The 16,538-nt window shown below is 37.0% G+C and overlaps 1 protein-coding gene across 1 annotated transcript; it reads left to right on the top strand.

Annotated features, from left to right (window-relative positions):
• Positions 1-2,884: 2,884 nt before the first annotated feature.
• LOC145910488 (VWFA and cache domain-containing protein 1-like) lies at positions 2,885-15,041 on the top strand. Its single transcript, XM_082997628.1, has 26 exons — positions 2,885-4,253; positions 4,631-4,693; positions 4,755-4,913; positions 5,140-5,348; positions 5,704-5,863; positions 6,688-6,817; positions 6,870-7,109; positions 7,167-7,247; positions 7,386-7,517; positions 7,637-7,783; positions 7,887-8,092; positions 8,241-8,432; positions 8,569-8,755; positions 8,867-9,044; positions 9,105-9,225; positions 9,287-9,387; positions 9,606-9,721; positions 9,782-9,917; positions 10,059-10,176; positions 10,238-10,318; positions 10,802-10,912; positions 11,115-11,256; positions 11,488-11,658; positions 11,742-11,857; positions 14,122-14,266; positions 14,347-15,041. Exons 1-26 carry the CDS (start codon positions 4,107-4,109, stop codon positions 14,937-14,939), a joined length of 4,182 nt encoding a protein of 1,393 aa, XP_082853754.1. The 5' UTR covers positions 2,885-4,106; the 3' UTR covers positions 14,940-15,041.
• The last annotated feature ends 1,497 nt before the right edge of the window (positions 15,042-16,538 follow it).

Here is a 16,538-nt window from a genome sequence, read left to right as displayed (position 1 = left end):
GGATTTATTCCCACAAGTCAGATAGTGAATTCTTTATTCCTATTTAAACTGTTTGTCAGTGAATCATGTGGAGAGACAATTGGCAATTATTAGCCAACAGGCGTTTGGCCTCCCACAGTTTCATTGCGCCTTCACGCCACCAGGGCAATTTTAGAATAATTAACAAACTCTGCCAATTTTGTAACCATCCCAATCTCCGCAGAAGGCCTAACACAGGCTAGGGACCACAAGAGAAAACCTGTAAATGTTTTTATCCCAGCTACCTGTTAATCATTTGATTCATGCGTAAAATACACGCTTGTCTACGAAGTTCTTGCCAGTAATAGCCCTTGTTGCCACCTCCATTGTTTATTTCAGTGGAACCATTTTCTTCTGCGTAAAAGGGTCAGACGTTTCATTTTTAAATTTACGCATTTTTCCAGTGACTTACATGCATTTTACCAAAGCAATCAAACATACATCGTGTGTGCACTTACTGTTCGCTTCTTGTGCAGATGACGATGACGAGACCTGCTTTTTCGCTTGGTTCGTACTTTTGTTTTTTTTTCCTTTTCCTCCTTTAGCCATTTGACAAACCCATTTGGTTCAGGTTTTTTTACGGCAACACTCCTAACAAATATTTGGTGTAATCTGTTAGCCTGCATACCTGGTTTGTAATTATTTAATCACAATGGTAACTATGTAAAGCAACCTGCTGTCCAAGAGGACGCTGATTGAATCAACAATCATGGATTATAACGCAAAATTATTTGCCATTAGAACTTGAGGTTACTGACACGCAAAAAGGTGCTACAATAATCGTTTATTTCTTAACAATGTTTATTCTTTTTACATGTCTGGTGTAGGTTAAAACAAATTCAATGCATTGTTTCCACTCGAAAGCGCATCATTTTGTTGTGCTATGAGATGGAATGATATCAGCTTGGTTTCTCGCAAATTTTTTTGTCGCTTTGTTTACATTTGAATATTCCCACATAGGGTATTTGAGTAATTTTTAAGTGGTAATTAGACAATGGTTGTTTACGTTCGCCTCATATTTTTACAGGTAATTTGCTATTTGGAAAAGTGAAGTCCATGGTGAGCCCGACAATATTTTTTCTTAACGTGACAATAATAGCCTATACTGTAGTAGAGCTTATGCAAAATCACTATTATAGCAAAATAAAAAAAAGATGAAAGAAAATACTTTAAGCCAAGTGATGTGGATATACTATGCTTTTACGTACGCTCTAGGTTAGAGGTTGAAAACCCGTGGCTACGAGCCGAGAATGCAGCTCCTTTATCCCCTCGCTCTGGTTTTATAAAAAAAAAGGCAAACTTGTGTACACACTGTTTCGACCTATAAGGTCTCATCAGTGCAGCTGGTGACAGTGGCACATACTAGCTGGTAGACTAGCAGGCACACAGATTTCCACTTTGTGGTACCTTCCGGTCAATCGTCGATATGTTGGGTACAGTGTGTACACCTGTCTGCAGCTCTCAATGACTATTTTGGCTCTTTTCGAAAAAAAATGTTTATTTCACGAACAACCTGAATCAATTTCGGCGCAATTTAAACATTGGGGCATTAGGGCATAACATATTATTCAGTCGGGGCGTTATTACTTGCCGTTTGGATCCTTTCATACTTACAGGACTTTCCAGCGCTTTGGGTACCTCATGTACTTTTCAGAACAATACTGATGTCATGAAATTGAGGGTCAACAAATAAATTTTAATCTTTGGAGGTCTTTTATCTTCCAAAATTCGATCATTTTATCCAGTCTCTGTTTATTCTCTTGTAGCCTATGATTTAATAATTTTACCAAAATCTCAAAAAGCGTTGTCTTCTTGCCATTTTATGACGTCCGAAGTATCCCTGACCACGTGACTACATAAATATCACAAAAAATATGACCCTATTGCCGAACGTTGGTCAAAATCATCATTTGCGTATTCCAGAATACGTAGTTAAATATACAATCAACAATTACAGTATTTTATTGAACTGTAGCTCACACATAACTTTACACATACAAATGGAAAAACTTGGTTTCACTCAAAATTGACTCGATCATAATTTTCCAAACAGACATGATTTAATTCCAAACTTCCTGTTAACGTGTGATTCAAGCTTTTCTAAAAGTGTTTTAACAATATCTAATTGTGACGTACTCTAACTTGTCCGAGGTATCCCCGGTCTTCCTTACACTTGTTTGTGTCGTGTTCATGCTCCAAAAATTTCACAAATCTATGATAACCTTTTGCGATTGTCCCTGCTAACCATTTCAAGCTGACGTAAATTTGAGGTCAAGTTTCGGTGTGGACTTGCTGTATAAGTAGATACAACGAAAAAAGTACGTTGGGATGAACGTCCCCCTTCATCAAAAGGTTTAATTCGTACGTCAAAATAACGAGCGTTCTGAAAGTTAACACAGCAGCTATAGGCTATACAATTCGCGACGTTGAAAGATGTCAAGCAATGGCAAACACACTGGGAATAATGGACTAATAATGGCAATAAGTCCGTTAAACGGCAATCTTCACTTCTAAACAAAAGGTATAGAATTTACCAAAACCACGTAAGATCCAGGCTATTCCATGGCGATAAACGAGACATGGAAAAATAAAAAGAACATGAACAAACTAATAGGGGTGCATAATAAACTAAAATATAAACATTGCTACCAGTAGGAACGCATAAAATGAGTGAAAATTGCTCCCCTTTCATGAAACACTGGGTTACCTGTTTTCAGCCAGCATGCAGTCGAGCAGAAAACGTGGTCAGGTGTGGTGTGTGGCGTATCGAAAAAACAAGTGAAGCGTTACCAGCCGGCAAAAAAGTTTCTCGCTGTTTATTTTGTAACTCAAGTAACTTGAGAGGTATCAGATGTGAAACGCTGCTGTACAGAGTGGGCTAGGAAGCAGTCACGGAAACATAAACCCACTTTTATGAGAGGAACCTTTTAATGGTATTTTATTTTCTGTGAGCCTTGAAAAGCTTTTCAGTCGTAGCGGTAAACAAGCAGATTTTACAGATTTGTAAAATTTTAGTATCTTTTGGCTACCAGGCCGAACTGCTAAAACCAAGTTGTATCACCACTAGGTAAAAGCCTGTGGTAATGTGAATATATGAAACAAGCAGGTATCGATACAACAGCCAATAGTTGTCACAAATAAGGCAGCACGGAAGCGCATAATTGTAAGCTAAACAAAATTGAACGCAATACATTCCCAGGGCCGAACACGGTTTTATTTATATGTTATGATGATGTCATTGTCACATGACATAATCACTTTTACCTACTGGGCAGTGTTTTGAGTATCCTACGATTTGTCTGTGTTTACGACAGATAAATTCGCATTTTAGGCACTTTAAATGTTTTATTATGTTCTGTTGCGTTCATCATGGAAAAAGTTCAAAAACAGACATAACCGCGGGGCTTGCGAAACTCGTTGTTTATACGCGTAGGTGTTTGTAGTTTATACACTGGCGCTAGCAATGCCCAATTACTGTTTTTCAAGCGGGGACGCATGTTATCTCGTGCGTTATTTGCAGTGATCTCACCTTTGTGGCTTAAAGCCCGAAACTTGTTGGAATTGTAATTTGCAGAAAATGGAGATAAATTATTTAAAGTGTCGGGCGTCTGACTCGATGCCCAAGGTTTTAATGGTACCTATGCATTTATGTTGTAGTTATATTTAGTTTAATTTATGAAACGTGACATCTTTAAACCACCTTCCTGATACATTCTGTGTTGATCTTCCCTAACACGTATTTGTTTTGCAGAAAACTTTCACTTTTTTATTGTTAAAAACAAGGTTAATGTGTTTCAATTGCCTTCTGTCGCATGAGATAATTGTGAGAGAACCACCTTTACGTTGATTTTACGTATTTGCAAAATCATTCTTAGATCGAGCACCATGGTCTTTTGCTTTTCCTGTATCGAGTTGCTTTTGTGACTGTAGTGTCTTTCAAAATACAACACAATATACACAACATTCCACATATGCTATTAATAATTGTCAAAATGTTTTTGTTACTTCTACGTATCAAATCAAGAACAGCACGGTAGAAATGAAATGAATATGTGATGTTGTGGTAAAAACAAAGAAATGTTGTAAAGATGAAAGCAGTGTCTTATAGTGTTTTGCTACTCTGCTACGTTGGTTTATTCATCGGGTCCGGACAAATCAGTGCTACAGATGTCACCATAATTGCTTCTTACCTTGGTGAACTCATGAACGAAACGTTGGGAGTCTCTAAAGTTCAGGTATTTTTTCGTTTGTAAATCAGAATATTGGCGTGAGTAACAACATTGAAAATATTTCAGGATGTTTTCTGTTAGAGGAAAAGCAGCAAGCGATATACTATGTAGTAAATTTATGTAATAGAGAAAATGTGAAAAGTGACTGCAGGAATCAGCCTGTGCAAGTCGGTGACTGACCGATCTGTCCTTGCGAATCAATATTATACTGCCGCCAATCGTCTTTTTACTCCTTTTGGAGTTCTAGGAATATAGTATATTTATGTATTTCACAACATGACACAACTGTTCCCTGCATTGTGTAAAAATGTTTCGTTTTTATGGTTAATTACATTAAAATGTATGCTATAGTCATGTATTGTTGATTCAATTGTGTTGTCCAGGATCAAGTCAACACAATTACTCTTCAAAGATTTCAAGTGAATGGAAACGAATTTGTTTCAAATGTATGATTGTTTTTTTTTATTCGCGCACACATTACAATTAACCTCGAAAAATATTTGTCAGTTGTCAGCAAGTATTTCTGCTGCAATAAAATCCAGAGTTGACGCTGTTCGGAAAATAAAAGAAAGTCTTGAGGATTCTACCCATGATGCGACAAATTGGACGCCATGTTGTCTTTACGATCGCGCCTTACTGCAACAAAACGACAACTACAAAACAGAGGTTTTTGGTTTTGTGGCCTAATACTGTGTATATTACAAGACAACGCATAAGGATATATCAGACTGAATCCAACATTCGGTTTCGCCCAAATAGTACTTATATTTCAACGTTTACCCTAATCCGAATTTGGACACCGCGAATCCGAAGTAAAGTTCGTTTCGGTCCGGATTTAGCCAAATATTTTCTATGTTGGTCCATCCCCGATCAATACTAACAATCTCTTCAGATCGACCCACAAACTCTTTGCGAAGTTATTTCCCCAACTGCTCCGGAATTTTTCCAATCGCCTCCGCCTTCCGTTCTTGGGGTAATGAGGGAAAACCGCAGGATCGTTCCTGATATCAAATGGCAATATGTTGGGACTGAACAAGGAATTCTCTCTCTTTATCCCGCTTTGAGGGTGAGCGAATGCGGAAAAACTGACGCCAGATTCAGGTTTGTAAATCTACTCTTCTTAATTAACCGAAAATGAAAGCCTGAAAATTATGGATTTCACATGAAGCGAAAGTTAAAGGTCGCACGGACGTTTAAATTATTTCAGTTTTTATCTGAATCTTTGGATCTATGAAGAATAAAACAAAATTAGACACAGGACATTGGCGCCTCTATTTTAAAGGGAGAATGGTGTTTTCGTCAACTCTGAATAGTTAGCTTGGATCTCATTACTGGAACAATCTTCACGATAATCTCAACACTTAGGACGACATTTTTCTAATCGTTATCCGTCATAGTGTTTGCCGGTTTGTTTACAGGCCATAATGTGCTTTCGGTGACTCGTTTGTTATTACAGGCCATGGTACATCGAAACAGTGCGTCCATTTCCAAAACATGTTCTGATATTGCTTGACAATTCACGTTCCATGTCGAAAACCCTTCACAGTCAAAAACTGGTCGACATTTCAGTTGCTGCAATCTCATTTTTCCTTGGCACTCTCACACCGATAGATCGCGTGAGTTTAACATTTTTGTTAAGTAGTGTTGAATTCAACAGTGGCTTTCCCAGTATCTATTTTTTTCTTTAAATAGCTTGTTTCAATTTGTTATGCTAGGTTCGATAAAGCATATTTTTAGCCAACATAAAATTATTCACAATATTTACCTAATTGTGCTAAAAACCTTGGGTCGTTATATGGTTATATTCTCCCAATGTTCCTTTGCGGAAAATCTTGCACAAATATTTACTGTACTTCCTGTCCTCTCACCTTCTCTATGGCCGAAACAAAATAAACGACGCCTGTAGCATTTCTCCCACTCTTGCAATCATAACAGAAAGCAATACAGGTTATGGAATTGTGCTCTGCGCCGACTGGAATAAGGAGTAAATTTGAGTAATTGAAAATAAATTCAATGTTCAATTTCAAAGACGAAGCGATTTATTGCCGATGCATATTTACTCAGGATTCGCTGGACCTTTCTTTTCTGACAGATTCGGTGTAGATTAATGAAACGCCTCCATTTTTTGTTTGACTCCAACCACGTTTGCGCTTTTATATCATGCTATACTAGACCATGACCACATTAAAACAACAGGATACGATATAAGATATAAAAGCAGATTAAAACTAATGCAAATTTACAGGACGAGACTATGTCATTATTGCGTTTTTTATAAATGTTTTTTTTAACCAGTTTTATGTCCATAATATTTATGTGAAAACTACCTTGGCTAACCTTTGGCACCATACTGACAGTAAACTTGCGTTTTACTTAGTATTACATCTGAAAACTGTTTTATCTAAAAAAATATAGCTAAAAACAACTTCTTAATTTACAGGTTGGAATGGTTATATTTAACAACGAGGCTCAAAGGCCAAATGGTTGCTTTCAAGAAGAATTAGCTCTTGCAACTCAGCATAATATCAAAGTCCTGAGAGAAACCTTTTTACATACACTTCAGCCCCAAGGTAATATCGATATGCCTCAGCATGCATGATATATACGTAAATCTTTTTTCAGGGGAGTCGTCATACATGGTCGGGTTCAAAAACGCCTTTGACCTATTAATGAACAGCCAGCAACGAATCAATTACTCCAACAACGAAGAGAAGTTCACGGGTTATGTTATTCTCTTTATAACTGATGGGGAACCAAAAGAAGTGTACGGCAGACTGGCAAACGTGTATGCGACAATACGAGAGGGGAACAGAAAAATAAACAACAGCGCTGTAATATATACATATGGACTTGGAAGAGATGGTTAGTGGTTTTTGTTTAAAAACACGAGAATAATGACTTGTCATCTTTAAACTTTAGCAAATATGACTATACTGGATGAAATTGCCACGCAACAATTTGGCGATCAAGCAGTCAACCACACAGATTCACCACCTGCTGGTAAGTAAAGGCAAAACGGTTACTGTGTAAGCTTTTCTAAGCTTTGCCTCACACAAACATCTATGCGAAAAAATGACTGCGCAATGCATATTATCTTTGCCACATAAAGTCCTTTCACTGCCCCCTCTTGATCGCTAGGGCGTTCGTTCCACATCACTGATCCTACAATGCTGAGGAACAAACTGACGTCATTCTACCGCACCTACAGTGGCGAAAAAGGAACGAACCGCACCATTTTTTCTGTTCCGTATGTCGACACAGGTGGATTGGGTAAGTTTATTTATATGTCCATTGTCTTACAGAATTTCTTAGAATTAATCGAATAGAACCACAAATTGTTATTATTGTTCATTGTATGACAGTGCATATACATATTTACTTTTATTTAGGTCTCATATTTACTGTGGGGATGCCAGTTTTTAGATCTTCCGATAAGAGTTTGTTTGGAGTAGCAGCCGTGGACATTACATTGCAAGAGGTTTTTACTGAGGCTCTGTATTATGACAGTGGTGGAGATTCGTATATTTTTGTCATTGGTGAGACGTTTTGAAAATTCAACACATTACATTGAAGTGTTTACAATGACTGTATGTAAACCTATAAACTGAATAGCTTGTTTCTACGCGATTTATTTGACAGACGGCACAGGGCGTGTTATAACACATCCTCTTATGCCTCGTCCTACCAATGAGACAGACCAGCCCAAGTTTGTTGACATACTTGAACTCGAGCGGCACCACGGGGTTGTGGATGTCATCTCCTCAATGCGAGCTGGTGGAAGTGGAAATATGACATTGGACGTTCAGAAAGTTTTGCCAGTGGGATCGGCTGTACAAACTTCCGAGGTGAACTTAACAAACAGGCAATCTGTGTTGCGCAGGAAGTCATTTTTGTCTAAAAAAATAATTACTGCATATTTTTGGATCAAAACCTACTTCCATGTTTCCCATTAAAATAATGACAAAACTCATTTGAGTGTTTTCTTGTTCGCAGGTAACAGTGACATATTTTTGGAGACCTGTGTCCAGTGCAAACTTTTCTGTTTGTTTCGTTCTTGAAACACAAAAACATGAAGTTAGTTTAACTCCACAGGAGGTCTACGTTATTGTTCCTCCCAACTCAAGTTTTCGGTATCACAGACTGGAGCTTGACCCAACTGCCAACATTTGTAGACACTTTTACCAGGTAAACTTTACTTTTCTTATTTAATCTTTTTTGTAATTAAAAAAACATTATCAGCCTGGAACAAGTTATACAGCCTATATATTTTTAAAATTATAAGACTGAACGGAAGCAAAGAAAGTGTGTAAAAAATCTGCAGAAATCTACTGCATCCCAGTCAACAGTTCTCTTTGCGCCTCGTTCTTTTCGTTCGCCTTTGCTGTACGAGTCATCTGTAGAAACTGAAAGATCTGTGGCTAGATATTACCAACTTTTTGATCAATTGTTTCTTGCAACCTCAGCCGAGCAGATAAACTTTGTCCTACAAAGTCACGCTGCCACAGCAGGTATGAAGCACAATAAGTAGTGGTGCTTGGTTTTGTGATTATTGAGCAATATAAACTTTTTAGCGACGAAAGCTTTTGTCCTGTTATTTTCGTTCAAACGTAAATATTTAGAATTATTTGCACCTGGTGTTATTGCTGACGTCATGTGGACCTCGATAGCGGACGAATTGTGGTCAAATAAAACAGATGACCATGTTGCCCGAAGATACATCGGTACAGCAACTGGTGTAGATCGCCTATTTCCCGGTACAAGACTTCCAATGGACTTTGACGTCACGAAACGTGTATGGTACGTCATACTTTGTAGTCAGTACTATTAATCGCAGTGGTTTACCTTATGTTATGACAGGTATGAGCTAGCTGTTGCAAATTCAAAACAGGCAATATTTTCAACTCCGTACAAGGATGCAGCGGGAGCAGGAAATGTTATTAGCATCAGTCAAGCTATTTTAACACCAATATCAAGAGAGGTGAATATCGTGTTGCATTTCAACTAAATTTAAATATATCACATATCTTTTAAACGTACAGGAGAGGAAAGTCATTGGAATAATGGGAGTGGATTTTTCATTAAATCACCTCTATTCTGTAGTGCTGGACCTTTACCCGCAGTGTAGAAATGGCGACAGGAAGTAATGTTCATAGTGTATAAAGAAATAAATCCATCAGTCAGTGTATGATTATACCAATTTTTTCTTGCAATATTGTTTTTTTAGTTTATTGTGTTTGTTTTTAGTAGTATTATGATGACCACAAACCCGCATAACTACTTAATAACTCATCATTTTTTGGCGTATTGACGTTAGAATATAAGGGTTGGCACATTTTGCTATTTTTTGTTGTTTTTCAGAAGTGACTCTCTACGGTGGAGTTGTATTTTAGTGGATGATCGGGGCAACATTATTCTTCACAGTGATTATTTGGACAACAATGAACAAAACAAACTGAAAGTTAAACACATTTCAAGTAAACAAACTGCTAAAATATTTATTACAAATTAAGAGATTAAGAGCAACAATTTTGTAGGTGACACTACACTCATGTCAGTTTTAAATGAAAAAGGTTTTGTAAAACGCATGAAGTGTCTTGACCTCGACCAAGGAGTTTATCGAAACTGGTACAAACTGCAGCCTGACACCCGACTTAATGAAAGCTATTTTCAGTAAGATTATGAAATATATTCTAAAAACTATAAGTATTTAATTGCTGTTATTTTTCAACGTTTGTAGTTATAATATGGTTGGTAAACATAATGGAACTATTTAAGTACATTGCCACAAATAAGTTTGCTTTTTTCTACCAGAAACGCACCAAAATGTTCACAGTACTTCATGGCACCAGTCCCGACTACAAACATATTTTTTCTGTCAAGACAAATTTTTCCATGGTGTTCTGATTTTGATTGCCCGGCGCAAGATACGGTGTGTTTTCAGATTTCCTGCTTGAACGGCTTCAACCAACATTAATGCTTATTTTTCTCAGAAATACGTTTGCAGGAACGTGACGTGGAATTGTCCATGTAGTGAACCTGTTCGACTGGACACATGTGCTGATAAAATGATTGTAAGCATGGCTGTAGTTACCTCGCGGACAATAGTATTGTAGTGGTAAAAAAGTATACGAGCAATAGCAATTTATTAGCAATATAATTACTTATATCCTATACACTATGTACTGACGAATCGAATCCGGATTTAGTGTTCTACTGTATATGTAAAAACATGACTTTGAATTCCCGCAAGTCATCCAACTTTCAGGTGATTTACCTTTTTTAAGTATTTGTCAAATGCCAATATTTCTCAGTAGGCCATCGGTCATTATAAAATTGTTCGTTACAACCCATGGGATATTCTGTCGATATCTCGGGAAGCCCCGTTATCACAAGGAACTCAGAAATATTGCTTGTTGAAGTAAACAAGTTTCGGGCTCGTATGTTTGCACCAAACTGAAAGCACGTTATAATTTTTTTTCCAAAAATATTCACTGTTGTTTTCACCTCAAAGCTTATTTTATCAGAAATCTCCATTGTTGATGTCATTTTTGTAGATTGAACAAAACGTGCCTGCTTGTTTTCCTGCCAGACCGGAGTTGACAAGTTTTAGCGAATGTATACCTGAGTACCTAGACCAGTGCAGTACACCACAATGCAAAACATCGGTATAAAATGAACAAATTGATTTTTATTACAATGCAGTTGAACATTCATGCAATAATCCAGCATAAACTTTGAAATCATCAACAACCTGGCGAGTTATAACATGAAAATAAAAATATGCGAAAAGATTAACATATTTCTTGAAAAAATTTGGGCGTAGATTTCAAATACGTTCAGAATTGGTAAACAAAGACATTTTCTTAGTTTAACAGCACAAGCTGCTCAGGCGTGGTTGGGTGTGTCTGGTGTCATCAAACACAATCAGGGAAGCCGCTGGAGGATCCATATTGTGAACAGTCAGAACAGTGTTACAACGGTTTAAAATACAACCGACTACCAGGATATGGTACGTAAACGAGGACTTATAATTATACTAATCTTGTTTGTTCTGCGACCCCATTTCAAAAAACAAATTTCTTTACGTAATGAACAAATTAATAACCGAAGTTTGCAAAAAAATAAGTAAATTTAAACGTAGACATAGAATGGCAACATTTTAGTCATAGATTGCGAAAATTATTAGTTTTCATGAGTCCCTAAAACATGGGAATAACCACCATTGCAATTCTTTTTTAAGAAAGTAGCGAAGTATGTGCAGTCAAAACGGTGGGAATACCTAGTGAAGGCATCATTGCCGTTTGTGTTTGCGGGTCCGTTCTCGTCATTTTTCTCATGGCGATGTTGATCTGTTGGCGGCGCAGAGCAAGAAGACAAAGAAAAGAGAAAAAAGTTAAAGAACAAGAAATGGGTATTGATTTTGTTATGAATTCATCATTGTGTTAATTTTGATTAAAAGCCTTTTATTGTTGTTTTAAATCTGCGATTTTACAGATTATGACGAAGTTCCAATTTCTCCCAAAAGCGTCAAATTAGGAGCTTCTCCACCTGCGTCCCCACAAGGAAAATCTAACGGTTACAGCAGAAAGCACTCCAATGTTCCTCAAGTTGTGAGTTTAAATATGTATATCTTATGAACTACGTACTACGATAATGTTTTCGACCAATTCAGGCTGTGTACCATAGCACCCATTATGTTGCGCGGTTGTAACACGACAGAGCTATTCTCTTTGTTCACTATAACTGTGACGCCAAGTAATAATTCACAGAAACAATGCTTGAGTGTTATATGTGGGGCATCAAAATCATTTTTCCACAGCGTCTGGATGTTTATGAAATGCATAAATTTCACATTATTTTTATTAAGTTATTTTTTTGTAAAAAATTATTAAGTCATTTGACTTTCCCTTTTACTTGTATCTTACTGTATCTTTTAAAAGAATGTGTATTTTACTTTTAATTTTTGTAAGATATTTTAAAGAACGTGTAAGTTATATATGATGTATATTTTACTAAAATAAAGAAGGTATGTGCTGGATTGCTTATAATCTTATGATAAAACATCCAAAACAGGCCATATTAGTCATATTTAGCAATCATATAGTCATATTTTTTTAAATTAAATGCCGTAAAAATTGCCCTACTTATGTCAATGGTTTCCAATACGATCTAATTTTATTGTACCGGAATCAGAATAAATCTTTTTTAGGGATTTTGCCTCATAAGATATTGCAATCGCCTTATTATAACCCAAAGGCAACAGACGACAGTGTGCAATAATCACAGGCTACCACGTCATCACAAACTATATTCCCAAAAAACAAATTGGGAAAACTTGTCGATTTACGATGTAACAACAGAATTTTCCGACTTTTAACTTTGGTTGTATGAAATGTCGCATTTAAAGTGCATGAAACACGGTCAGGGCAACTTTTCGTAAAACTAAAGGTACATCCACAATAAACCTATTTCCAAAATATTTCGGTTCTACGTCAACCAAAAAATGTGGAAAACCGCACTAAACGTAGCAGCGACCAATAATCGTAAACATTTTTTCGCTGTAGCGAAATTGACGCCATACAAGGCGTACTAGTAAAAAAAATGCCTTGTTTGCATAGGAAAGCGCCTTATACTGTCTATATCGAATAGTTTCAAACGAAGGAGGACCCCCAAATTACGTTACCACAAAGATCAGTGCAAGCTGTGACATCATACAAAAATATGTCACTATGACGTCATAAACCAAAGGCTTATTTGTCTCTGATTATTGGCAAACCAAAAGGTACAGCAGCAACGAAATTACTAAATGTCGCTCAGTGACATTACATAACGTCATTTTAGGTGTGATGTCATAACTGTAACCTCACCTGATGATTCTAACATTTGTAGTTACGAACTTTATTGCGAAAAATATAATGGTGGTTGATTAAGACAGATTTTATAGTAATAGTGAATTTAAACCACGACTAGTTAAGTACCGCATCGTTTAACTAGTGGTGCTATGACAGGATAACAGTGTTCCATCATAATCTTGGTTTTGTCGTTTTTTCTTGGCGGTCTTTGCCAGGCTCAAAATTCATTTACTTATCTTTTGCAGGGAGTTGGAAAAACGACAATGTTTCAATAAATACTAATTGATGCGATAAATAAACCCATGACGGTCTGTTTTTGTCGTGTTTTATAAAAGTTAATGCATGGCGTAACAATGCTTTAACCACAAAAGCACCCTGTCTCAGTAACAGTTTTATTATAACGAAACTAAACAAGACCAAATAGACCGAAACAGCCGCCATTTGTTTGCAGTTCAAATAAACAATCAATATCCGTGTGATGCACTTGTTCTACGAAAAAACTACTAAACCAGTTTTACAATGTGCGGCTCTCGCACAACTGAAGCGCCTTGAATGACGTCACGCAACAATAATCTTGCTTTCGCACGACTGCGGTCGCAACGGTTTAAACGTAACTTTGATCAGTTGTATCTCAGAAATCTGTGGCTGTAACAAGCTACTTTTTTCGCCAAAAATTGTCAAAAGTAATGACCATTCATAGTTTAATTAATTTTAATTTGTTTTTCCATATCACATGCACTTTAAATTGCAAATTTTTCGTGTGCCAACATGTTAACAACATAACTTTTGCAGGCGATTTTCGAAATGTTGCAAAGTTTAATTTTGACAAACGTTTTCTGTGTTAATATTTTAATTTCAGTATTGGATTGTGTTTAATAAAATGGAGTTATCCGGTCTGTGGCACACAAGTATTTAAGTCTGACACCGGCCGGTCACGTTCACAGCCTTTACCACTTTGCAGTGGCGCAATATTTTCATCACAAAGTGGTCGCATCTAAATTGAGATAACGCAAAACTTTCAGATTCTTTCTGTCCTGGATACTGATGGCTCAGAAATTATTCGAAAACCTGTTCAACTCATTAAAGCAGGAAAAACTATAGGCGTTCCACCCGACAGCCGTCGCCCTTCACACGACTTGGATCAAAAGAAAGCTAAAAACGCCAAAGGTGACACTATTTATATAAGTTTTTGTACGGCGGAATTAAAGGTTTCGGGATTTTCACGTTTTTTAGCATGATGTTTTAAGGAAACACCGGACTCAAGTCAAGTTCAACAAGTTCAGGTGGCAGCAAAGACGAAACAATGGCATCAAGTGAGGAGGACAGCGGACGACCGAGAACAAGTTCTGGGCTAAGCGAAAATTCCACTGACTTTCTTCCTACACATCCTCGTAAACGTGGCTACCGAACGCCAGATATTTTGCGCACACCGGTTCTTCGTAAGATTCGTCACCACAATAACGAAAAGCAAAAACGACTTAGAACGCAAACAGAGCCAGCAAGCAAGCGAACAAACTGGGAAAGCAAAAACCCGGGGTATTTGGCAAGTCGGAGTATTTCGTCGGATCAGATAAACAAAGTAGTTCAAATGGATCATTTTAAAGATGACGAGACGTCAGTAAAGTGGAAATCGGCAGAAGACATGCTTCGCTACTCAACACTGCACCCTCCTGTGCACATTCAGCCTAACAATACAAACCAAGAAAACATTATGCAAAGCGAAAACGCTGAGCAAAATCAATCTACGTACACAAACCTTAATAGTACAATGTCCATGCCGAACACATCTGAAAGTAACCGAAAACTTAAACACAAACGGCAATTTCAAGTTTTTGTTTGAACGCATTTTGCATTTTGTTTTCACAAAAGCAGTTTTATATGACAATAACCATCTTTGCACTTAACCTTTTATATTCCTCTAAAAATAAATAAGAAAATGCAATTCTTTAGTGCACAAAAGTCCATATAATTACTATACGTTTTATGTTAAATTTTCTGGCATGCATTTAGCGTATGTCCAGTGACAAACATGAAATTGAAAATAGAGCCGAATTGCCAAGTTTCGCGGAGCCCTGAAATACTTACGATGATCTGTCTTACGTCACAATAGAGAATTAAATCATATTCACCGTAGGTTTTTGTCTCCATTACACAATTAGAAAATTTGGATGTTTAATTGTACGCATAGGCGTCGATTTAAGGGTGACTGGGGTGACATGTTACCCCTCAGAAACAAACAGGGGTGACAAAGCATGCATTGTCACCCCTGGATCTCGTTTAAATTAAAAATTATTGTCAGAAAAACTACAAACATTATACTATGCGTTAAGCTAGTTTCAAACGACCTTTACTGTCACCGTCACAATCAGGACAAACATAAGTGTCTCGTGGATTGTTACGCAACAAAGTGACACGAAACGGAATTTGCGTCGTTTACCGATGTTTAGGGCGATACGACTGACGAAATTTTTTTGCGCGTTTCTCAAACCTGGAAATGTCACCCTTAATATTTTACAAAACGTTAAAAAATCGACGCCTATGATTGTACGTACCCATGTTCTCAAAATCGGGAAAACCCCAAATTACGTCACAATGAATGTGGGGTCAAGATATGACATCGCACCAAATATTACGTCTCTGTGACGTCACTAACCGAAGATACGCACCGACGAAGACTCTCGCCTACACGCACATAGGCGGTACTCCTACAAGCATCGGAAAGGTAACGAAAGGCATGATTTTTCAACAAAATAAAACTCAAAGTTGTCTTAAATTTTAAATTTGGAACTACAAATGGTATCACAAGCAATATTATTTTTTTTATTTTTATTTTTTTATTACTGCAACAACTACAAAAACGACAGAGAAAAGAGAAACAAAACACGAGCTCAAGAAACATACACTAATACACAAATCAATATTAAATTACAAAGTATTCCATTTCAATTTAAATTCATTCACTTTATTAGTTCTTAATGCAGTTTTTTTTTCTAACTTGCTGTACTTGCCGTCGAAACATAGTAAAACAGGGTTGCACTTTGGCCACTTTACATTTGTAAACACAAAATCTTGCTATTAGTAAAATTAAATTGATTAGTTTTTCCCGGTTGGTAGCCTACTCCCATTTTCTGTACCAAAAAGTTTAAGTTGATCAGTGATAACAATTTTTCTCCATTCATGTGGCATCTAGCCATGCACTAACATCTTCACAAAAATTTGCAACATTAACACACATACACAATATATGATAAATTGATCACAACCAATATACGAAAAAAGATAAGCTGAGGTTAACGCGCTTTAGCGCCATTGGCGATAAACAAGTCACAAAGTGTACAAATAGACGGAGACTTCGCACAAACATGAAATTTGGTACCGACCATAAGGGAGTCTACACTACAAAATCTAAGCGATAACGAAATATTAACCCTCAATTCGC

Source organism: Ascidia mentula, chromosome 8 (assembly GCF_947561715.1).
Source record: "Ascidia mentula chromosome 8, kaAscMent1.1, whole genome shotgun sequence".
Taxonomy (NCBI): Eukaryota; Metazoa; Chordata; class Ascidiacea; order Phlebobranchia; family Ascidiidae; genus Ascidia; species Ascidia mentula.
The sequence above is the reverse complement of the archived record's forward strand: the minus strand, read 5'-3'. Positions and strand labels throughout refer to the sequence as shown.

Excerpts from the sequence above, each read along its gene's own strand:
- LOC145910488 (XM_082997628.1), top strand. The coding sequence starts at position 4,107 with ATGAAAGCAGTGTCTTATAGTGTTTTGCTACTCTGCTACGTTGGTTTA. Across the intron at positions 8,093-8,240 it reads CGGCTGTACAAACTTCCGAG|GTAACAGTGACATATTTTTG; the intron begins GTGAACTTAACA and ends TCTTGTTCGCAG. Across the intron at positions 9,388-9,605 it reads TGTAGAAATGGCGACAGGAA|AAGTGACTCTCTACGGTGGA; the intron begins GTAATGTTCATA and ends GTTGTTTTTCAG.